General features: G+C 40.0%; 1 protein-coding gene across 3 annotated transcripts; it reads right to left on the bottom strand.

Moving 5' to 3' along the window:
• Positions 1-6479: 6479 nt before the first annotated feature.
• LOC137261126 (prestin-like) lies at positions 6480-25079 on the bottom strand. 3 transcript variants are annotated; one of them, XM_067798822.1, is made up of 4 exons: positions 24598-24971; positions 14588-14826; positions 12086-12328; positions 6480-9860 (listed from the first exon to the last, which is right to left on the bottom strand). In XM_067798822.1, the coding sequence occupies exon 4, from the start codon at positions 9849-9851 to the stop codon at positions 7302-7304; it is 2550 nt and encodes an 849-aa protein (XP_067654923.1). In that variant the 5' UTR covers positions 9852-9860; positions 12086-12328; positions 14588-14826; positions 24598-24971; the 3' UTR covers positions 6480-7301. The 3 variants fall into 3 exon arrangements, with proteins under 3 accessions (XP_067654923.1, XP_067654922.1, XP_067654921.1); XM_067798821.1 differs by lacking the exon at positions 12086-12328 and having other exon boundaries at positions 24598-24989; XM_067798820.1 differs by lacking the exons at positions 12086-12328; positions 14588-14826 and having other exon boundaries at positions 24598-25079.
• Between the last annotated feature and the right edge of the window lie 532 nt (positions 25080-25611).

Raw genomic sequence — 25611 nt, 5'->3', positions numbered from 1 at the left:
AGTTCATTTTTGACTGACCAACATTAGGTTGGAGCACCACTGCAGTATTTCATAAACAACTCATATATCATGACAGGAAGCATAAGAAATTGAGCATGTTTTGCTGGGGTCTCAGGCCAAATAGTTCAAGGTTTAAAGTTGTTGTATTCTGAAAAACCAATATCGATGGTACAAAAGCTACAGCAGTTGTATTGCAAATAAGATGATCGATGTGGAAGTCAACGACATTTTAATCGAAGAGTGATATTTATTACTGCAACAAATTAGCTTCAAATTTGGACAGTTCAAGGTCGTTCCAGTTCATACGCGTGACGTTGACAGTTTTGACAAAGCAACATGCATATTTAATTTACGCACGGGGGTGGAAGAATGCTCGTGCACTGAATCGTTATCCCATCCTATTGTTTGTGTCCCTTGATTGATTGTTCAAACAGTCTAATACTTTATTGTATTGGATTGTGTCTGTCCCCAGCATTAAAACGCCTCATTATTTTAACGCAAAGGAACATTCCGTGAAGATGAATAAAGTTCTAATTATGCTGCAGTAATTTTTGCTCCAATCCAAAAGCCGATGTTGTTTTAACACTTGCGGCTTTTCTTTAACGACATTGCGTATTGTGTTTTACGCTTCTGTGTTGAACTGCATTTATACAATTACTTTAATCTGTGTTTATATAATCTTCAAAAAAGGTAGGGGAACCTCAACTTTGACGTCTGGTAGAAAGACAACCCATTGAGGAACGTTACAAATGACATTCAGCTTGTGTATACAGCCTCATTTCACGTTATCACCACACGCAAACACAATGCATGGGAAGCACGTGCACAACGTGTCTCCTACACGTGCACGGGGCGTCATTCTGAATCTTGACTGAATCACTGTAGACCACTTTTTCCGATAATTTTATTGCATGGTCAGGGTTTTCAGGGTCAAATCACACACTGCTGACTGAAAACTGTAAACCTTAAATTTTCATGTCATACTCCAGTCAGCTAACAAGGGCAATAACTGAACGAACAGCTTTGCTTTGAATGAAATCCATGTGGTGATGCATTCTCAAAACATCCATTATTACTGGATCAACATTGATTCAATCCCATATATCTCCCAATTTCGACAATCGTGCATTGAAAGTACAGTTCCCCGACTTTTTTTAAGAGTATGTTTTGGTTTTAACCTTTACCTTCTATACTTCTGAATATTACTATTTCTGAGCACATGGGCCTAACAGGCCCGGCACACAGAATTGTTTGTTTACTTGTTATAAAATGTAATCTAAGGTAATCACTTGCTGCCATACATCAATAATAGTCATGGAAGAGCTTAGAAGTGTCTTCCACACGGAAGAATAAGTAATCTTGCCTTTTTTAAAAATATCAATTCAAAAATTAATTGAATTAAAACTATGATTTTTAGAAGGTTTAATTTCATATAAGTCTTTTTCTTTTTCTTCTTCTTCTCATAAGCGAAGACGAACTAACCGATCAGCCGTAGAAGAGTTTCTCCACAAAATCAATATGATTTCTATGACAAGAGGCAACTGAGCTGTCATTTTCTCAATGGGAAATGGAGATTTCATCTGATGTTTTCACCAGGCTAAGGGTATGAAGTATAAATGTTTTCACCAGGCTATTGGTATGAAGTATAAATGTTTTCACAAGGCTAAGGGTATGAAGTATTAATGTTTTCACCAGGCTAAGGATATAAAGTATAAAAGTATGACCATATACTATTCATCTACGAAAAAGTAAAAATGACTTTGAATAATGAAAATATTTTGGAAAATAAATTATGAGAATTGGAATTTGATTGAGATACAGAATCTATCGATGAAAAGACTAAAATACTTAAAGAAGTAAATGAAGTTAAAACAAGAACTAGAAGAAATTACCAAATTAAAGGTAAAAGGTGTATACATAAGATCTAGGGCACAGTAGGTCGAACAAAGGGAAAAACATCAAAGACCTTTCCTACACCAAGAAAGAGGTAATAAACCAATAAAGGAATTGGAAAAAAGGACGGTACAGTAAAACAAAAAGATTACAAGGAAGTATAAAAGACTAGAACAGTTTACAAACAAATCTTTATTCAAGTGAAGACTGTATTAAAAAAATTAGGAGAATTGTTCATAGAAATTGAAATATCTAAATTGTCAGAAGAAGCTGCCTCATCTTTAGAAGGTAAATGACATACCAAGAAGCACTTGCGACTTTAAAGAGAATGAAAAATGATAAACGTTCTGGCCCAGGTGGCTTTTCCTGTGAATTTATCAAGTTTTAAAAAAAAATGATTTAAACAAATTTCTTACAAACGCCTTAAATTTTGCAAATGAAAATGGTTCTATGCCTGTATTACACAAATAAGGTCTTATTAAATGCCTTCCTAAGAGTGGTAAAAGTAAAATGATCCTTAAAAAACTAGAGATCAATATCCTTCCTAAAAATTCCTACAAATTAGCCTCAGCAGTCATTACTACTTATTAATAATGAGGATCAAAAAGGTTTTATTCAAGGAAGATATACAGGAGAAGTCACAGGGCAAACATATGACTTAGTGGAATATACTGAACAATATCAAATCCCAGAATTATTACTGCCCATCGATTTTGCAAAAGGGTTTGTCTCAGTTGACAGACAATTTACGTAAAATGTAATAGATGTTTTTGAACTTTGGATCAAAAAGTAGTTCTGCTAAAAGATATTGAATCAAGGGGAGTAGTAACTGGGTTCGCGAGCGAGTTTTTCAAGATAACTAGGTCTGCCGTATATCACCATACATTTATTATTTTATGTGCCGAAATACTATCTATTCTAATAAGAAACATAAAAAATAGAAAAAATATAAGAAAATTATAGGGATAAAGATAGGCAATGTACAAAGCCTTTAGCCCATTTCGTAGATGATACTACAGTGACCTTAGACGGACCTGAATCAAGTCTGAATTAAGTTTGTATGCAGTCTTGAAGGCATTAGCCTTCTTTGCAAGATTTTCACTGACAGGATTAAAAGTCAACACAGAAAAAAGACAGGCTGAAGTGGATAGGATAAAAAAATCTAGGTATAAGATGTGCAAGGGATGGAATTTGGACTGGACACAGGAATAGAGTTGACGTTTAGTTAAATAATATTGTAGTACTAAATGATAAATTTGAAAAAAAAACCCGCAAAGAAATGAATAGTTGGTCTTGAGCTATTTGACACCAATTAGCAAAAACGATATCCTGGAATCCTTGCATCTACCAAAGTTAAACCATCTAGTTCCATTCATTTGTAGTCCATCTGAAGACAAATCACAAAAGTATTAATTTTGTTTAGAGAGGGAAAACAGGTAAGGTAAAGCAAGAAATTATACACATCAACCCCAAAGAAGGAGGAATAAGTCTACTCATTATAAAAAAATACTATAAATGCTACAAAGAATTATGTGGATTAAACGGCTTATGATTAACAATTCGAAATGTACTTCTATCGTAAACATAATCTTTGTTTATTCAAATACATTATATCATGCCGATGCGGAACACGTGTGCAGTTATATCATTTCCAGTGTCTCAAATCAATGTGTTCAATGCATGGTGCCACTACCTAAGAAGGTGTCATAATAATGTTAAAAAAATGTCAGATGTTTTCAGCAAATCTTTATGGTTTAACATTGAAACAGATGGAAAGGCAATGTATTATGAAAATATGTCAAAGGGGAATAATGTTAGTTTGTGATGTGTTAGATCAAAATGGAAATTTCTTGCATAACGCTGACATAAAAAAATATGAGAGTACTGTCTTGGCATATAGTAGACTCCGAAAAGAACTTGATACGGGTTGAACTTATTAGGACAAATACCCAAGATTGCCCTTTAATATACATGTATCTTGCATTGGCGGACAAAAACAAATGAGCAAGTCCATCTACAACATACTTTTACCTCAAGCTGAAACTAGGCCAACAGGCCAAACAAAATGAAAAGGCATCCTCAACAAACAATGTAAGAAGGAAGAGAGGTCTAATATATATTCAATGGCAAATAGATGCACAGAAAGTGTACAGTTAAGATGGTTTCACTTCAAGATTTCACAAGATTTTAATGACTAAATATAAGGATATATTATCCTTGGTTACACTTGATGAACTACAATACTCTTCAGTGGACTCATTCTCTGAATCTGCTCCAGAAACAATCTTACATTTACGGTGGACATGCAGTTATACTGTGAAAGTATGGAAGGAGCTTTCCAATTGGCTTGATATATACTATGTACTACAAAAACAAAGTATGGAAACACTGCGTGTTCTAACATGCAGTTTAAAGTGCCCGTTAAGCACATCAATAGAGCATCAATGGCCTCACCGCGTTTAAGTTTATATATCACTATGGAAGTTTAGGGAGATCCTATTCTTTTTGTTCGTAGTATATTGTCTGAAGGAAATATCATCTTGTCACAAGACAATATTACCCTTGGTTTCAAAGGTAAAAACAACAACTCACTTAATCTGGTGTTTTAATAGTGACATATATGCTTTTGAAAACATGCTGAAATAACATATTGCCAGATTGTAAAGTGTTTAAAAGGGAAATACTCAACTATTATAACGAGACCAAATATACAGCATTCTCTCATGCATTCCCAGCAACATTTTATGCTTTCTGGGCCTCGTCCATACACTTTTGCTAATTATACCAAGTGAGATGTTATGCGAGTATAACACAGTTTGACAGTACATGTGAACATTTGTATACATATCAGCCTTGGCTAAAGATAGCAGACATATTACAGCTAATTCACCCTGAACATGTGATGATGACTGGCTGGTGATGATGATCCTTGCACGACGGTGATTACAACACGTTTTGTATTATGACAACATCAAATGTATTTTGGGAAATGAAACTACTTAGAAAAAATACAAATCGTCAGGAAAAAATATGACATGCTTGACTGGCGTGGCTCTCAGCTATAGTGTTTGTTGACCTTTGACCTTTGACATTCTTTGACGCGATGGGGGTGGGGTAGTCTAGTGGTTAATGCGTTCGCTCGTCACAGCAAAGATCCGTGTTTGATACCGCACATTAGTACAATGTATGAAGCCCACTGCTGGTGTCCCTCGCCGTGATATTTCTGAAAGCTGTGTATGAGATATAACTCACTCACTTCCCTTTTGTGCGTTGGGTTAAATGCTGCTAATAGCTGGATTTCAGTTAGAACACGGGGTGTCATCATCACAATTAAGGAAATCCCCCCGTGACACCTGAAACAGCACTGGAACGCCTGACTATTCTTTCTAGAGATGGGCATGATTTCAATCTCATGTTTGCGTATCGATGATTCATGCACGGAGGACACCATACGTAAGTGTCATGCGCTCGGATATATTAAAAATAATAACAGAATAATATCAACAGCAGCATATATTGACAGTAAAAGAGGGTACCTAACCTTATTTGATGGCAGCTAAAAATGAAACCTTGGAGAAACGGTTACTAGTATTCAGTGGTGACATCCTTGATAAGAGTATAACAGTTGTGTTTTTCAGCGACCGTTTTCAGTCGATTATTCGTTATTCAATGCATACGTAACCAGAGCAGTGTTATGCTGTGTTTGCCATTATGTTAAGCTGCGATTTCAAGTATTTCAAATGCTTGATAGTCGCATATAGTGCATGTTGTATGTTGTTTGTCCTATAGTCAGTGTTTGAAAGACACGTGTAGTGCGTGCTGCATGTTGATTTTCCCATAGCCAGTGCTTGACATTCATAAAAAAGTGTGTTTTTCCCAAAGCCAGTACTGACATTCACGTACTGTACACGCTGTATGTTGATTTTCCTAAAGCCAGTGCTTGACTTCAACGCATAGTGCATGCTGTATCTTGTTTATCACGTAACGTATAGCCAGTGCTTTGGCATTCATGAAAAGTGCATGCTGTATGTTTGTCCTACAGCCAGTGCTTGACACTCACGCACAGTGCATGCTGTATGTTGTTTATCCTATAACCAGTGCTTGAAGGTCACGTATAGTGCAGGCTTTGCGTTGCCTTACCTGCAGCGTATCGCTAGTGCTTGATAATCTCACATAGTGTATGCTGTATGTTGTTTTTCCAACCGCCAATGCTTGACATCCACATATAGTGCATGATCTATGTCATTTTCTTATAGCTTATAGCCAGTCATTTGTAGAAATAAAGTATCACTCTTTGGTGTATGAAGAATAACTGAAGCTAAAGGACCAAACGTGACTAAGAAGATATTGTGGGATCGAACACAGGCAAATCCTTTTTTGCAGGCCGGAAGGACGCAACTGTACCCAAAACATTAAGTAACATTAAGCGGGTATTTTGTTTTATGCAGATTTTAACAATATTCCCGTATTGTCAAGGCTGGGAAATCCAAAAAATGGGCTTCACACATTGTACCCAGTTCCTCAGGGGTTCAGCGTGACGATCCCAACGAACTGAGGCAACGTTTATTAAGAACAGAAAGCGAAGATTATGTAAAATAGTTTATTCTTCCCTGACAACAACTCATTCATACATACTATTCCCCTGGCACCATTGGTAAAACAACAATTTCCATATCCTTTGATAGCGCTTCTACAGATAGCACACTAAAATCATTCTTGAATCTCGTGTTAAAATATAATTATTTCATATTTACATATTTACAAATGGGTCATATTTTGTAAGTTATAGTCCCCGGGTTCTGACCGATCTTGTCATCTGTATTCTGTGTAGTATCTACATGATGAAAGACGGCAGAATGCAACAAGATCATACACACACATACAGCATATGTACAAAGCCACACCTGAGTATCATACATCAGTGATGAACCAATAAAATCGTTCCAAGTCCATTGAAGTCCACAACAAGACACCGAAAAAGAAAGGTATCTACTACTCAGTTCTTGAGGCCAGATAGAGAATGATGGCTGTGATATGTCATCATCCAAATAGCATTTGATCTAACGTGTCTGACCTATTTTAACATGATCATTAAAAATGCTTGTAAATATACGAACATTTAAATTGCTGTGGCGCTCGGTTTGGTATCCACGGGACATAGCACTGCATCCTCATCTAGAGTATTATGTTTTTAACCGAGTGATGGCGCAAAAACAGCTTACGAAATGGTTAAAAATCGATTTAAAAATAGCAAAAAAAGTCAATTCAGCTTTTAAAAAGTGAACACTATAAAATTTGTTGAAGTAAAAAAATAAACACAATCGCTCGGCTCAACCGAGTCCTAAGTCTTTGCATGAAGTGCACGTGTAGAGTCTATGAGATTCTCGAGGAGGTAACCGTTGCCATGGTTATAGCTTTGTGATGTAGGAATCTTCAGCTGCCTCGTCATCGGAATAATCGGTCACGCCCGTCAGCATTGGAATGGCCCGCTGTATCTTAGCAACGGCAAGGGCATCGTAGAGATCCAAGAAAATATTTTCTTGTGGAATCTTATTGAAGACGCCAGCATGTTTCATAGCTTCCCTCATGTCGTAGGAACAGCCAGACAGGAACAGTTTGATGTTCACGTGGTCGTACTCAGTGAAGATGTGGCTGAGGACATTGGCGCCGGATGCATCCAAGTAGTTGATGACGCTGCAATCGATGATGACGTGGTGTGTGCGTCTCATATTTCTCAGTTTCTCATCTGTAACAAGGATGTCGCCGTCCTCGGGGTCGACGTCTTCGTCATCGGAGTTAATTGTGGTGATGGTGACGGCGGAGAAGGTGGAATCAATGCTGCCGTGGCGTTTCATGCTTCCGTCGGCGTTAAAGCCGTTCTGCTTGAGTGTGTAGCTATTCTTTTGTGCCTCGTCGCTGATGCTGAACACAGGGTTGTCGATGCTGGAGACAGAATCACGTGGGGTGCCGTCACTTTTGGAGGATTCTGTGCTGTTGATACGGGGAAGCAGGTTGTTCTCTGATGTGCTCAACTTCCTACTTCCATTTGTGTCGGTTGATGGTACTGACGTCTTCACAACGGAACTTCTTCTTTCTTCGCTGAGCAGCATCACACTCTTTCCAGATTTGCCCATTTTCTTTTCGTATTTCTTGATCATCTTCAGAAGTTTTCTTGGGTTCACAGTGCTTCTGTAGAGGTTGGAACGGAAGATTTCGGCGTTGGCAAAGTACAGAGAAGACTGGAAGCGGAAGATCTTGACGCCGGGGATCTCGACGGAGTCCTGGTATTTCTTGTGCTCTACCAGGGTGCTGTCTTTCATGGTTCTGCCGATTCTGTAGCCACGGGCGAACTGGGTCTGGAACACAACAGTGACGAGGGACACGCCAACACCGATAAAGAGACCGTAGTCGATGTCGAGGAACACAGCGCTGGTGAAGGTGCAGAACCAGATGACGAAGTCGAATTTGTTGACACGCCAGAATTTACGTCCGTCAAGGATCTGGATGAAGAGTCCTTTGAGAGCAATGAAGATGATGGCAGCCAGGATGGACTTGGGGAGAACCTCGAAGACGAAGCTGATGACCATGATGACGAGAACCATCAGACCGGAAGTGAAGATGCCGTTGAGGACCGTCTTGGTGTTCATGCCGCTGGAAACCATGGATCGTGGGGGAGCCACGCTGGAGGGGAAGCACTTGAAGAAAGAGCTGACGAAGTTGCACATGCCGTAAGCAATGAGCTCCTGGCTGTCGTCAACCTCGTAGTTGTGTTTCTTGGCGCAGATCTTAGCCATGGCGATGGTGTTGGCGAAAATGAGGATAGCGATGATGAAGCAGTCGGCCAGGAAGTTGGGGGTTTCTGCCAGAGGTGGAATGACTGGTGGAGGGATAGTGCTTGGGATGTCACCGACGATGGCGATTCCGAAATTGGTATTGAGGTCACCGAAATAGCCAACGATGCATCCGATGATGACGACGAAAAGCTCGATAGGGATTGGCATGAACAGCTTGTGCTTGAACCTCTCGTTGATGCAATCCTTCACCAGCACTATGATGACACAAGTGATGACGGCACAGATGATGGCAGCAACGTTGACCTCGGTGATGTGGGTGAAGATTTCTCTGTAGTTATTGATGAACTTGAACAGACCGCCGTGTTTCTTGATGTCCAATCCAAGCATAGCTGGGACCTGGCTTGTGGCGATGTGGACGGCGGCTCCTGAAGTGAAAGCACAAAAGAAGGACTCGGATAGGTAGGCAGTGATGAATCCGAGTTTGAAGATCCCCATGAAGATCATCATTAAACCTGAGACGAAGGTCACCGCCATGGCTATTCCTTCCTTGTAATCCAAGTATGCAGGAATGTCATCAAGAGGCACTTGAGTACCATTCAGTGTAAAGTTGAGAATATCCGGATTGGCGGTGACAAACGCCTCACCTTGGCGGTCCACAACACTAGCAGTCAATATACATATCACAGCACTGGTGCCGATGGAAACGTGGGCAGACGTTCCGAAAAATACGTAGATGATGACAGGCCATAAGGATGTATACAATCCATTCTCGATCTTCACAGATGTAAGCTGTCCAAAGGCTAGAGCTTGGGGGATATGAAGTACCCCAATTGTTAAACCAGCCAGTATGTCAATCAGAATGTTTTCTTTAATGTTGTAGTAGCGCAGGACCCTGAGAACTGGTAAATAGCCGCTCACAAGTTTCCATAGCCGCTTCTTTGAGCAATAGGCCTGTTTCTTCACGCGATCTGATATGCTCTTGGATTCGAACTCAGTCTTGGCGTGGATATCGTCGAATGCTGTTTGCGTAAAGGGTGGTCGCTTGATGACAATGGCATTGTCAATGACGTTGACGGCGGGACAGGAGAAACGTCGTCCTTTCGTGTCCAGGCACCCAGTTGAGTTCGACCCGTCACTGATCGAAACTGACCGCTTCTCATTCATCGCGGAGGTCTGTAAATGGAGAGAAACAAACATAAGTCATCATAGAATAGAACAGTGTACTGCCATTCCAGTAGTCTTCTCACTATACACCTTTTGTATCATAACATTTCCCTCTGTTATCCTTTAATCCTTCTGTTTTGTAATTAGTGATTGTAAATATCTTTGGAGAGGGGTTTTATAAGTGGAAAGAAGTTGTCCCCAATTCTTTTTACATTGTTAATAATGTTCAAGCTAAAACTGACAGTATACATTCACACATAAAGGAACAGTCAGTTATGAAATGGTAAATTATTAATGTAATCATTTGTGTTAAATATTTCTATGTACAACGATGAATAATGTAAGTATCAGTTGTGATGGTGTTCAAGTTTTCAATTTGCTAATTGGAACCACATATAAACAAACATCTTTACGCAGGTAAATGCCGGTCAATAATGACAATACAGGCATACATAAATAAGTGTCCAATAGCAGTCGAATCGATGATCATTTAGTCTAGTTTTACGCCGCTTTTAGCAATATAGTGTGCGGGGCACACTAGAAATGGGCTGCACATTATGTACCCATGTGGGAATCGAACTCGAACCTTCAGCGTGACAAGCGAACGCTTCAGTCACTATAAGTTTCACCATCGTCCCCAATCCACAATGAATCCACGTGTACAATAACAAGTTCAGTCAGGAAAACACGCCTCAGGATGAATGTGTATATATGTTACAGTCAGATTGTGAAACCAGTCATTTCGTATAATGACTAAGAATTTCTAAGAGGTCAGCCATTTTGCATAATTTTGTGTAACAACAATCAATATATTTCAGTCGTTTCGTGAAATTTCATTTCACCCATATGTGGTAGACAGGGGGTTGTGAGATGTGGCTGCTCTGGACACAGCAAGTGTTAGCAAATACGCGTAAATGCTTCAAAGCCTATCTGCACTCGCTTTTACAATAGTTTCAACTGTTAGTGACAATAAGTGATGATGAACTTTTGATCCACTTTTGCACATTATGTTATCTACTAAAGTTTCAATGCAGTATATTGATAATGAAATGACTGAAATATATTGATTGCTGTTACACAAAATAACGCGAAATGGCTGACCTTTGCCATTTCACAAAATGATCGATTTCATTAACTGACTTTAACATAAACACTAGTCACTTTACTCAAATTACTCTACGTGTTCACAACTAGCTGTCATCTTGACATTTGGACAAGGGGAGACAACTAGATGAAATATTGATGAAGTTTCTGTGACTCAACCTGAACTTGACGTTTCGCGTGACACGTTAATAATTAACAAATACGTCAAGGTTCCCTGGAGAAGGCAAGAGTCACCTAGCAAAATATTTAACATTTACAATGCTAGTATGTGATATCTTGATGTTGTATCGTTAGTGTTTCAACCACCTAGGGAAATCGGATGGTATTTCACACTGAATAGGCGATGTAGGGTGGTATTTGATGAAGAACATGGGCTCGGCCTATAGTTTGAATTTTCAAACTCAGACTTGCCTTCACGCTATATAGTTACATTTGGGTGGTTGGGGTAGTAACATCAATATGATCTGGGGTTAGAGAGTGACCGTGATGATGATTTCGGTTTTAGTCCATGACTACTTCAGTGCAATATATCATGTTTCACACAGTATCCCTTAAAAACGCGTGAAACTAGTTCGCCCGTCGCCCCGTCAACCTCCCCCTTCCACCACCTCTCTTCTGTTGTTTGGACACTTTAGTCACTGCAACCTGACGGACAAGCCATCCAGCGCCACAACTACAATGAAATCCCATTCGTCGAACCGACGTGGTTTTCGGTGTCTTGGTGGGTAGACAACAGGGAACATCCATACTTGTCATTGCGCCATTCATCATATGTTTACAGTAGCATCAAGCTCCTTGTCAAACATGTTTAACCGACAGTCTGTTACAAAAACGTATATCTTTGCTGTCAGAGACAGCCGGTTGGAGACACAACGACATACATAAAATAGCGGAGCAGATAATAAGATTGACACACATGCAGAAAAATGCAATAAATAATGTTGAAATATGACTTTTAAACTGAAATGATTTGGAAACATTTACGAAAAACAATTGCATTTCACATCAGCCATTGTGCGACATACATATACAAGATGCGGAAACATGCAGCTCGTGTGGCACGCTTACCTAATGAACCCTGTATTTTGTATATTCATAATGACCCAGGTCATGTCATTGGTTAGTCTCACCTGGGATGCAGTCGTCTGCAGTAATATATCAGTCGTGTCGGTTTCAGGACAAACTGGGACCCCGTGTACAGACTACGTTAAAGCGCTAGCGCGTGTCTTCTGTTTGCCTAGTTTAGGCGTTTGTCGTCGCCGCCGTGACGAGATTAAGCCTTGGGGTGACAAGTGGGGACTTAACTTCAGCGCTGACACAAGTGCTGTCTAAGCCATAAGGTGACAGGTCCGTAGCACATTATTCTGGCCTTTCTGAAATAATGATTAATGTGACATTCTGTCAGCGCACCCATTGTATTTTAGGTAAGGGTTATCTTCATGCACGAATTTTCCCTTAGAAATAACGAAAAAAATCATCGTATTCAATTAACTGAATTTTCCTCAAGGTTACTGTTTTGCGTTTGGGACCAGAAGGAGAAAAAAGAAGACACAGTCATCCATATCCCCCGCATTAGCTCCAATTTCAGCCGAAGTCCCCCCCCCCCCTCCCCCCGCAAAACGCGTTACGTGGGATAAAAATTGAATTAAGAGGCGCTTAATGTAAAGATAGTCTGAGTCATGTAGACCAGTGGTGGATATGTTTATTCGTCCAACTAACAGGCATCCTTGGCCGTGGCTAATCGGATTGAAAAAAAGAACGAATATGCAAATTTAACGCGTGTAACAGTAATGAACCAATCAGGTTGCGAGGTTTCCCCTGTTCTTAATCGCCAATAAAATTGTAACATTCTTAATCGTTTCCTGGTCTGCTTCCCAACTACACGTCCGTTCAAAAGAAACTTTACACTTGCAAGGCGGACATGACCAAACATTATCAACTTTATGAAAACCTAACTTAGTTGAAAAAAAAATGGAAAATGGAAAGTATATATGGTGCAAAAATGTGATATTTGTATCAAATACATTGCTGTAGAATTACTGGACCTTCTTTATAAAACATTTAAGCATCTTCCACGAGGGATATGTGTATATTTTGTTTTGATCAGTTTCTTTAGTTTACAGTAGTTTAAAACATTTCTTCACTAAATATTTAATTAGATTAGAGTTACATCTGAATTTTAAAGCAATACTTTGGTAAAGTACCACGTTTTACATTGTATGCTTTGCTCCAGAAATGAATAGCAAGTTGACGTTGGTGGGTTACAGGTATGTGACAACGGATCAATTAGTATGTGTTTGTACTCGTTTCCTGAAAACGCATGCACTTTGTCAGGTGGCACTGAGCACATGTCTACCTGCGTCCCGATAGATAAGCAACGCCGCAAAATACTTTCTAGACCGGCTACTCAGAGCGGCGATCTTCCAAGACGATCTACTTTTAAGTCCTAGTAATGTTTTGTGGGCCCAATGCATGTACATGATGTCCCATGCTGTCAAACACTGTATTTAATTGCCAAGACACTTACCGTTACCATGCATAAATACCTTTAGCATAATTATAGATGGAGGTTTACAACTTTTTCGGTAAAGAACACCTACCTCTGAAACCATGAACTTTGGGCTTATTTATTCCAAAAGAAACGTCAAGGGATATTCTGTCAACAATTTTGTTAGAACTGTCTGTTCCAACAGCCATCTTGTTTGCGTTCCGCGGGATTACAAATAGTAATTATTTGCGTCGGTTCCCCCTTTACATGCATTAGCTGCAAATGGGCGAGTGAGTATGATGTTACACTACTTTTACCAACATACCTTCCCTATCACGTGGCTACCATCCTCGGAAGTTACGACAATGTAATAAAATGCATTAAAGGCAAGACACTTATTTGCAATGTAATATATTCAGATATCTGGCAGGTACAAGATCATGTTCATATTCGGATTTGTTACACATTCTTACACAACATGTCGTAAACTTGTGTCCGTCCACTCGACATGAGGACATAATGCGTTTACTTTGTCTGAATGTAAGTTACCGTAGTAAAATTCATCTTAAATTGGTCGAACGATAAGGTTGATAACAAATGAGGACAGCATTGCCAGGACATGTCTGATAAAAATATATATACGTGTAAATATTGATGTATTCAAGAATGAATTTGAAAATAAATTTACATCTTATTTCAAAACTGATCCCGCTGTCAACTCCTAAATTCAATACCTTACGAAGAAAAATTGGCATGATATTTTATTTTTACTGATTTAGACAATATATTTTTACTGCTTACATTGTTAATCAACGTACACATAATGCCTTGGTCGTTTTTGAAGGAGATTATATGAGGTTTTACGAACAGATATCTGTATAGATTAATCACATACTGAGTCCTGTTTGAAATATTTTGAGTCCTGTTCGAAATATTTTGAGAACATAACAGCATCTACATTATCACTATTTAAGAAATCATTTCTTAAAGATTTTGAAACAAAAAAATTTCATATGTGCTTTCAAAATCGTAATGTACTTACTACAGCGACTGTGTTGTTTGTTACAGCCGAAATGTTTACGACAAGGCGTCAACAACTGTCACACGCCCAATGAGGATAAACATGTTTGGTGATGCTTCTTACCTTGATAGAGATCCGGTATGCACAGAAGAGACAGTGAATGCTGAACCCACTGATCCCGAAGCTAGCTGACTTCCCCACTGAATCTGCACAGTGGACGGCAGGCTTAAATACTGAGGGTAACAGTGTCAAATCATCGCTTCTCGTCTTGTCTTCCAAGACAATTCTCTGCTAAGCTCCGCCCACTGTCATCTCAGCACTTAATCCCGTTGTAGGTATATCTTGAGCATTGACGGACTGTTCTGTGGAAGACGTAATGTCATGTGATTTACACATTGTGTGTCAGCTATGATGTAATACATCTTCAGATGACTGACTGAGAAGGGTCTGAGCCAAGGAGATATTATTGAACCCCTTGTTCACAGTGTCACTCATTTATTTCTGTGTTAATCGCAGATGTGCGGATTTGTTCTTTACATTTGAAATAAATCGTTTGGTACCTACTATTTTTGTGTATTTTGACCGCTGTTTGGAATTTTAGTGTCTAGTTAAATATTTCGAATTCCATGGGGTTAAAATTGTTTAAATACAAAGTGTTTTCACTGAATTTTATATGTTTCAAATGTGAATCCGTTTATGAAAAGTATCATATTTAGCCCTGCTTAAATGTGCGAAGAACATAGAAGCAAAATGTCCCAATATATGGACCTTGTGTACAATGTTACCACAATATTTGGGAACCCTATAAAACCCCTATATTTTGAACGTGTGGATAGTTTTGCATCAAAGAGTTTTGTTTTTTTAAATTGCAGTCAAGGGTATATGCACGTTTTAAATTCTCATTTCCATGGCCTTATGTATGCAAGCATGTATACTCTTCGTCCTGATTTTAATAGTTCAGCGCACCTTTGCAATATTTCAAAGAAAAGTAGTTTCTTCAGAAATATAACAAATAGTGTAACAAGCTGAGCCCAGGGCCAAATATTTTAAGGTTTCAAGTGTTTTAAAAACATTTTCAGAGCATATATGTATAAACATTTGTATCGCAAGTAACATGACAGTTACCGGTTTTGATCTGAGAGTAAAACATATTTTTGCGTCAAGTTTAGACAATTCAAGGTCATCTAAGCACATACGCTTGACGTTGATAATTGCGACTAATTAACTTTTATATTTATTTTACGCATTGTCTCCGAAGAATACTCCCGCAAGGAGCTGTTTTCTCACCCTATTTTTCTAAATTTGTGTACCTTGATTGAGAGTTGTTCAGTCTAATGCTTAATTGTATCGGCTTGCGTCGGTGTCAAATATTAAAACGCTTAATTAACTTAACCTTAAGTACTGGGGTAATTTACCTCACGATTCAAAAGCCGATGTTTGCTTTAAACACTGACGGAATTTAACAACTTTGTTGAATGTGTTTTTATATGCGTACAAACTGGAATTATAAAATTACTTTCATCTGCATATACTTTTATCGTAACGTTTAGGTGCTTTGCAAAAGGAAAAGGATTTCGACACTATTCAAATAAACTAACTATTATTAGAAAAAAACGAAGCATTTGTATGAAAAGTGTATTTCTGAGTTTAACGGAAGGGAGTTGGTTATACGCAGTCTGTAGCAATATATTAGTTACAAAACGGCATGTGCGCTTATAATGTGACGCTGGTTTCAAACTTCACCATAGATGGGTACCATGTGCACAGGCGCTAACGAATCTGGAAACATGAGGGCGACGAACCCGGAATCGAACCCATCATAACAGTAAGCGAATTTAGTTTTACGCTGCTTTTAGCAATATTCCAGCAATATCAACGCGGGGCAGACCAGAAATGGGCTTCACACACTATACCCATGTGGGGAATCGAACCCGGGTCTTCGGCATGACGAATGAACGCCTTAACCACTAAGCTAACCCATCGTTCCCAACCTAAATAGGTTTAGGCTGTACCGCAGATTCGCAATTCTTCGTCTTTGACGACTGGGCCATCCACTCTCTTAAGGGAGGATATGTGACGAACTGTTTTGTTAAATGGATTTAGCGTCTCTCGTGAAACCAACACAGACTATCTTGACCATGAGGTCAAGAGCAGTAACGGCCACACCGACGTGCTTTAGACGTGTTCACTACAACAAACTGTAATATCTTAACAGTCTGTAATATCTTAACAACCTGCAACTCAAAACTTTGTGAGAAATGGTCTTTTAACAATCACTTGTATGTTTTATATATGTGAAAGTGTACATTTTGTTTTTATCACTGTTTTATTATCTCTCATAATCTCGTGTGGAGTGGCCCGTTACTCTATGCACCTACACTAAGACACTTTTAATGGGTTTATTTCCCAGGTATCACATATAAAACGAGGTGAGACTCAAATAAATTATGTCTGTTTTGATCCGTGTAACACACGTGTACAAATGTACATTCTGAATTAGTCATGGAGAACATCAGACCACACAGTGTCCTTTTCCCCCGTGGGGCGACACATGTCCACACTGGTCATCAAAGGTCACACACTCGTTGAGTTTGTATGTTTCAGTGGTGGCAGGTTGACGTCGCAGTGAGTGGCTTGGCGGTGACATTGATGTTCCCTTTCAGGATTAGTGTGTGAATGTGGTTTTAGGCCGCGTGTAGCCATGTCCCAGCAATTTCGCGGCGTGGGATATCAGACATGGGTTTTCCAAAATTGTCACTTTTGGGGTTCGGCATTTGGTTATTTCATTTATAGCTGAACGTCGTGCAGGATCATATGATGCCAAGATAGCAAAAGCTGAAATTCAGTCATTACGAACTTGATGACATGTAGTCTTGGGTCACCACTGTGTGAATGCCTTCTTAAGCATTTAAAACTAAACTAAACTAAACTAACTATTTGTCCAGTAATGTCACGGAGGGAGACACTAGTAATGAGCTTCACACATTGCACCCATGTGGTGAACGAAATATACTGAGGGAAAAAAACAAGGGATCACACGAAGGCACAAGTGTTCCTTATTTTTTGGAGCTGTTTTTTTTTCACAAGTTATGTAATACAAAACTTCTGAAGAAACATGAAAAAAAATAAAGGACCTCTTGCCCTTTCATGTAACTCTTTATTTTTTCCCTCAGTATATATTTTAGAAGTCACATTTACGATATCTTCGTGAAGCTCATTATCAGGTTAATGTCGAGATTTGCCAGTTTTGAGGTAAATGAAAAAAAACCCTATTAACAGCACATAGAGACCGGTAATATACTGGACAAAATAAGTAAGGGATATTGGTATTTTATGATGGATGTTTTATCGGTGTGTCAATGTATAAATAGATCGTTATTCAAAATTTGTTTTTGTTTGTTTTTGTCCTTACAAGACTTAATATCAAATATTACGATGAAAAGCTGTTTGTGATTGACATAGCAACGTCACGTGATTAGATCCTGCACCCAAATAACCCAACAACGATTTAACAAGCAATGATAATATGAATTCATTTTTCAATTTATATTGCAGGCAAGCGTTGTAAATATTATTTTCTTGCCACACATTAAACACGTTCAAGAAATTCACGAAACACTTAGTCATTTCCTTATATGACTGAAAGTTGTGTTTAAATTTGAAATTCCTACTTCATTCATATGTTTTTCCGAAATGAATAGGCACTTCACGTAACGCAATGTCTGAAAAAAATATTAACCTCAACTGCGCCAGTGGATTGTAGATTAGCTGTGAAATAAGGCGACCGACAATACGTGTTAGAATGATGTTTCCCATGGTAGTCGGGGACGGCTGCAGGCTGTTGGAGCGAAGGGGCAAGCAGGAAATATGCAGTTGCGGTTCGTTAGCATCTGTTGGGGGCGACGCGAATACTAGGCCAAATTTGTTCAATTTCATCGTGCGGTGAATCTGTTGGTTCATGTTTTAACTGAAGAAAAATGAACAAGACGATTTGGATTTGACTGTGAGTGAAGAAAAATACTAATGCATGACAAGGCTGGATTCATACTAAAGGAGAGCGAATAAAGACAGATAATAATGATGATCATAATGGTTCTGTCTCTGCGACTGCAACGGCAACTGCGACGACAACTGCAACGGCAACTTCGACGACCACCACTAAGAACAAGACTTGTTGGATGACATATAGAGTGAGAAAATTTAGTTTTACGCCGCATTCAGCTATATTCAAGATACAAGGCGACGGTCTGTAGATAATCGAGTCTGGTCCAGACAATCCTGCAATCAACAGCATAAGCATCTACCTACACAGCTGGGACACGATGACATGTGTCAACATGAGACCACCTGATTCCGTTAGTTGCCTCTTACAGTCAGAGTCCACTTGCTCAAAACGATCTCAAAGCTACAATGATTGTAACTCTCATTCTCTAACACAGGCTTAAGATAGTTGTAGGGCTAAGATCTTCACGCGTACTTCGATAACATAAATTATCGACAGTTCATATATATATATGTGTTAAATCTTCAATAGGCTGAACGTCAAGTCAAGTGAACAAGCTTCAGGATACCGGTTTCAGAAATGCCCAATCTGTAACCACACAACAATGTCTTGACCTTAACCAATGTCTCAACTATTATGACCAGAATAAGGCCAAACCCTTTTAAGTATATATATATATTCTAGCACACAACGTTCGCTATAAACAGGCACAAAGATATATGTGTGTGCTTTGTTTGAAACTATTATGCACATAAACATGATTACATAATTAATACGTATATCTGCTTTAGGTTGCTATGATAGAAATTCACAGTGCAAATTCACGTCCACTCATAGGAGTATCATGCCCTGCGTCAAACGGGTCAATTATGCTGCTACTGCTGCTGCTGTTGCTGTTGCTAATGCTGATCTTAATGCTAATGCTGGTGCTGCTAATGCTGGTGCTAACGCCGCTGCTAATGCTGGTGCTGCTAATGCTGGTGTTGCTAATGCTGGTGCTGCTAATGCTGGTGCTAATGCTGGTGCTGCTAATGCTGGTGCTGCTAATGCTGGTGCTGCTAATGCTGCTGCTAATGCTGGTGCTGCTAATGCTGCTAATGCTGGTGCTGCTAATGCTGGTGCTAATGCTGGTGCTGCTAATGCTGCTGCTAATGCTGTTGCTAATGCTGCTGCTAATGCTGCTGCTAATGCTAATGCTGGTGCTGCTAATGCTGGTGCTGCTAATGCTAGTGCTGGTGCTGCTAATGCTGCTGCTGCTGCTGCTAATGCTGCTGCTGCTGCTGCTGCTACTACTAATGCTAATGCTAATGCTGCTAATGCTGATCCTAATGCTGCTAATGCTAATGCTGGTGCTGCTAATGCTGGTGCTGCTAATGCTAATGCTGCTAATGCTGCTGCTAATGTTGGTGCTGCTAATGCTGCTGCTAATGCTAATGCTGCTGCTAATGCTAATGCTGCTGCTAATGCTGGTGCTGCTAATGCTGCTGCTAATGCTGGTGCTGCTAATGCTGGTGCTGCTAATGCTGCTGCTAATGCTGCTGCTAATGCTGGTGCTGCTAATGCTGCTAATGCTGCTGCTACTAATGCTAATGCTGCTGCTGATGATGATGCTGATCCTAATGCTGCTAATGCTAATGCTGGTGCCGATCCTAATGCTCCTGCTGACGCTGCTAATGCTACTGCTGACTTTGAAATATAACGCGCACTTTCCGATACTATTCGTATTCCACACTCGTTTAATTAAGAGGTCGTTAATGACATAATATGTTGTGTTTACACAAACAACTATTTTAACTCAAATTAATTAACATGGAAGCAATATCAGCTGAATGAATTAATCGAAGGCACCAGTAATGTGTGTTAAGGACCAAAGCCAAGTGACCGCCTCAGATTATGATGCCATGAAATGCTGCTGATCACGAAGTGTGTAGCAACAGCAATTACAATAACTTTCGCATTATTCGTAGGTCTGACACGGTGAACGAGTACGTTTCCTACGCCATATTTACTTCTATTTCAACAGTATCAAGGCTGACACACAAGGAACTGGATTAAAATATACTGACAACAATGTTCGGGTGATGCTGGCAAAATCAAACTGGTTAAGCTTATCATCAGCGCAGGTACCATTGTCCATTCAACATATGCCCTAGACAGCGATTGGGACATTCCCAAGAAGTGATGCCGAGTCGAACCCACCGACAACCTTTCAGAGGATGTGACAGCCTTTGCGCTAGTGCCAGAGGGGTTGTGCTCCCAACAGCAAACCTGGGTATGATGCGTTACGGAAATTATCATTTCTATAACGCCCTCTACCTGTCATTGTAGACGACGATGATAACAGATAGAATATGGTTATCAGGTAAGAAACCAAATTACATATCACTAATACTTTGGGAGCGGTGAAGTCATTCAACATAAATGTAGGCAAGTGAGTTAGTTTAGTTTTACGTCGCACTCAGCAATATTCCAGCTATATGGCGGCGGTCTGTAAAAAATGGAGTCTGGACCACACAATCCAGTGACTAACAGGACTGAGCTGACCACCCGATCCCGTTAGTCGTCTCTTACGGAGAACATAGTTGCCTTTTATGACAGGCATGGGTGTTTAGGTAAGTTTCACAGGACTACAAAATCTAAAACTCGTGTACCTTTACCTGTTTTCATTGTAGCATTTATAATAATACTGTCAATTGAATTTTTGCTTCCTCTGTTCATAAATGCATGTACAAGATTAATGTAACCATTGCGCTTTTGTAATTACCATATTGCCGAGGCGATGTTTGTATAAGCATAAAATGCTTGCTTACTAACCTGGCTTCTGAAAATAAATGTTTTAAACCATATTCATTCAACCCATTTCTTTATAGATACGGTTATCTTCAAACACAAGTAACAAAAGGCTCATGCTGTTGGGAGAGGACTGGTTCAAATGACAGGTCAAGATGAGGCAATTCCATTACAGAATATTATCCCAATATTTCATGTTCTCTGTCGCATCAAGTGCCTCGAGGGTGCGGTCACGGTGATATATGACTCCCCGTGGGGGGAGGCGGGAACATAGCGGCTTAACCACCTTGTATTGCGGAGTGTGGACTGGGGTCAAACAATGACATTATTTGACGATCAGAGGAAGAGGTGTCCTCATCCAACAGGACAGAACAGTGTCGTAATTCATAACGTACAACAGACTAGTACTGTTTTTGTCAGAAAGTAATTGTGTGAATTTCGAATTTAAGGCAGAAACCTAATCCGAAACCTAATTCGATAATTCCATCCACCCGCCACCAGCTCCCGATTTCGTTTTTTTCTGCTCTTGCAATATTTGTGTTGGGGATAAACATATGCTGTCTGTGTGTGAGGGAGCATGCCAGTTGCCTAAAGTCGCACATGTTGCGAATGCCTACATGACGCTACAAGACAATTGAAGGCAAGTAAACTTTATATGAAGAACCCAAACCTTCGACTTTTCAGTGTTGCTTTTATATTTTGAGATATCAATACTTTCATTGTTTTAGGCGTTTTATTCCGAGATGGGAGAGATTGTTTGATGGTCAAATAAATAGAATATGACTAACTGGGTTAGATGAATCAGTCCTCTGGACGGACAACGTTACAGACAACCAAGCTCTTCAAATGGACAGGGCAGCAAAATCTTTAGCCAATTCAGTAATGGAATATGGTATTTTAGTTGAAGATATTTCACATATGAAATATCGTTTGTCTGGATAATGTGACTACAGTTGATAAGTGGAAAGATGGTAGATGACCTCAACGACAAGATGACAACATACGGAGACAGTTTTAGAAGTACCGATGGCCCGGTCTACGTACAGATGTTAGCAGAGTAAGTGACTTTAGTTTTACGCCGCACTAAGCAGCTATATGGCTGGGGTCTGTAAATAACTGAGTCTGGACCAGACAATCCAGTGATCAAAACATGAGCATCGATCTGCGCCACTGGGAACCCATGACGTGTCAACCAACTCAGCGAGCCTGACCACCCGATCCCGTTAGTCTCCTCTTCCTACAAGCATAGTCGCCTTTTATCCCAAGCATGGGTTGCTGAAGACCTATTCTACCCCGGGACCTTCAGGGTCCAAATCCCCAATGAAATAATGTCATATGCCAAAGTATTTAAATACTTTTGACTCGTTGAGGAATGAATTGTACCATCGCCACTCTCCACTGTGAGTAGATTTGACGAATAAACAAACCGATAAATGACGGTCTCTCTGCTTCCAATATATAACCAAGCACTGCTGTGCGATGAATGCCCCACGCTATCGGTGTAAGCACGATAAGCCACGTGACACCGTGTTAACCCGCATCCTCATTACTCAGTATCTACAACAAACAGGAGACACTTTTGACCTGCTGTGTCCTGGATGGCCTCAAGTTAAAGTCAAATCCCCTCTTTGAGAGATGAACAGTCCAATGCTTGGGAAGGGGCTTTTGGGATTTCGAACAAGTAATTTGTTCCCGAAAATGTGGGAAGAGATCAGTTGTCCCCAGGTATTAAAATAACAAGTTTACTGGAGATACTGGTTGAACTGGAAAAATATGGGTAAGCGTTCCAAACATATGGGTAAGCGTTCCAACCATATGGGTAAGCGTTCCAAACATACCTCCAACCCCTAAAAATTCAAAATTACAAACTGACATGCATAACTCACCCTAAATATACATTCAACAAACCAGAACAGCTAGAAGAAACAGTCAATGAACTTATTTCAGTGTTGGAATATTATACCTTGAGAGGACTGTCAAAAGAGGAAATGGTAAGAGTTCCTCCCGTTCCCCCATCCCAAATAATATTTTTAAAATATTACATACTAGGATTATTAACAATTACTAGAGGAGCTACAAAAATAATAATAACAACATCAACTACAACAAGAAGACTTATACCAAACTAAGTACAATATATAGGGTTGAACCACTTAGTGTTACCTCTGTTAATCTGCTTTAGAAATAATATAGGGGAACGGAAATTTACTGTATATAAAGAGGGGTAACGGGCGGAGCTGGTTCCAAAATATGCATCGTGGAAACAGAAATAAGTCTTCAGGCTTTTCTCACTGTCAAAAAATATATTTCCGTAATAATTACCATCAGCACAATCCTTTGCTGAAAGTAATGGTTACTGTACCATTCATCATCATGTGTATAGGAAATACCGAGTGTATCCCAAACACGTGCAAGGGCAAGTCAAATGTTCACCCGATAAACACTAGGCAAAAGTCCAAACGGAGTAACGTTATGTCACAGACATAACAAGTTTAGGAATGTCCCCCACCTCGCCTCGACAATGAAATGTTTTGATAGCTGTGCCAGGGTCTAAAATATTGGACCCGTTATCAAACAAGTACTGAGCTATTTGCTAGAGGTGAGGTGAAGGGGTTTAACGTCGAAGTTAGGAATATTTCGCACATATGACGTGTTTGCGTGTATGTGTGACTGCTTGTACTAGCTCTGACTTTAGCTGGTTCTATAGTGCTAGTTTACTGAGATACCATGCAGCAGTTAAGCATGAATACCCCTCTCAGACACACTATACCGACTTTGAGCCGAAGTCCTTGTACCCATTAATGTAGAGCGCCAGGATGGGACCAGCAAATTCCATATATTAACGTCCTTTGGTGTGACGCGACCGAGGATCGAACCCACGACCTAGCGCTCGGGCCATGACTAAAGAGCTATAATCGTTAAATTTGTGAGTTGGTGAGCCACGTGATAATGAACAAATGGCAACTCAGAGGACAGATGCATTCAACGTATATCATTGAAGGTTCGACGATACATGGACGATTGACGGAAAAGTTTACAACACATGAAGATCCTGGCCTAGCATTGGTTTAAAGCAAGCTAAGCTGTAAGCTGAATGGATCGGGTGGTCATGCCCACGGATGATGCATAAGTCGACGCGCACTGTCTCAGTCAATGGACAGTGTGGCGCAGACTAGATTATTTTAGGTGGAAAATTGCTGAGTGCAATCAAACGAACAACAGAAACGCGTGTGCGTGCGTGAGTGCTTGCGTTTGTAGATGACACAAATCATAAACAAAATACTTCGCTGGCTTGACTATTTTTGCCTCCGGTATACATACTACTGGTCTATGGCCTTACCTTGTTCTCAGGCATTTCCCCGCTTCTTGTACTATCCGTACCCCGCCATGTTCTGACTATTTCCAGAATGTCAAACCTCAATGAATATACAGTCCGTTCTTGTATTGCGTTGCTCTGCGTGCACTGATTTTTCAGTGTGCCTAATATTACATTTCCTGATCGTTAACCAACTAGACAAACACGATCGTTCCAACACTGAAACTCTTGCATGGTACACTTCAGTACGACGTTCTGATCTGGTATTGTAAAGTCAGTCTGACAGACAAAATTCTTTGTGCCTTATCTTGAAGTCTGTTGTAAGAAGTACAAACCATTATTCTTCACCACCACATGACGTGAGGGTGAGCCTTTGGGTTTTGCTGGCGCAGGTCGGTAATGTGCATGCGATTCTCAAACTTCTGTTGTTCGTACAACTTGCACGGGACGCAACACTTTATCCAGCCACGATGACCTGGGGCTCTTTTCACGAAGCAACCTTTACTAAGGTTAACCTTAACTCCCATTCTTGAATATTGCACTAAGGTTGCCTTAGTTACTTACGATTATCTTTGTGCTTTTTGAAAGGAGGCCCAGGGGCTGTTTCGCAAGGCGATCGTAGTGCTAAGACTGTCGTAAGGCTATGCTAAAGCGTGGGTGTTACGATCGCTTTAGCAGTACGATCGATTTTTGAAATGGGACCCAGTGACATGACATCACGACCTCTCTCTCTATCTTCAACGTGAGTTAGTGAGTGAGTAAATTTAGTTTTACGCCGCACTCAGCAATATTAGAGGCTATATGGCGTCGATCTGTAAATAATAGGGTCTGGACCAGACAATCCAGTGATCAACAGTATGAGCATCGATCTGCGCTATTGGGTACCGATGACATGACTCAACCAAGTCAGCGAGTCAGACCATCCGGTCCCGTTAATCACCTATTACGACAAGCATAGTCACCTTTTATGGCAAGCATGGGTTGCTGAAGGCCTGTTCTACCCCGGAACCTTTACGGGTATCTATCTTCAATGCGAAT

This window comes from Haliotis asinina, chromosome 14 (genome assembly GCF_037392515.1).
Source record: "Haliotis asinina isolate JCU_RB_2024 chromosome 14, JCU_Hal_asi_v2, whole genome shotgun sequence".
Lineage (NCBI taxonomy): Eukaryota > Metazoa > Mollusca > Gastropoda > Lepetellida > Haliotidae > Haliotis > Haliotis asinina.
This window is presented reverse-complemented; position numbering and strand designations above follow the sequence as displayed.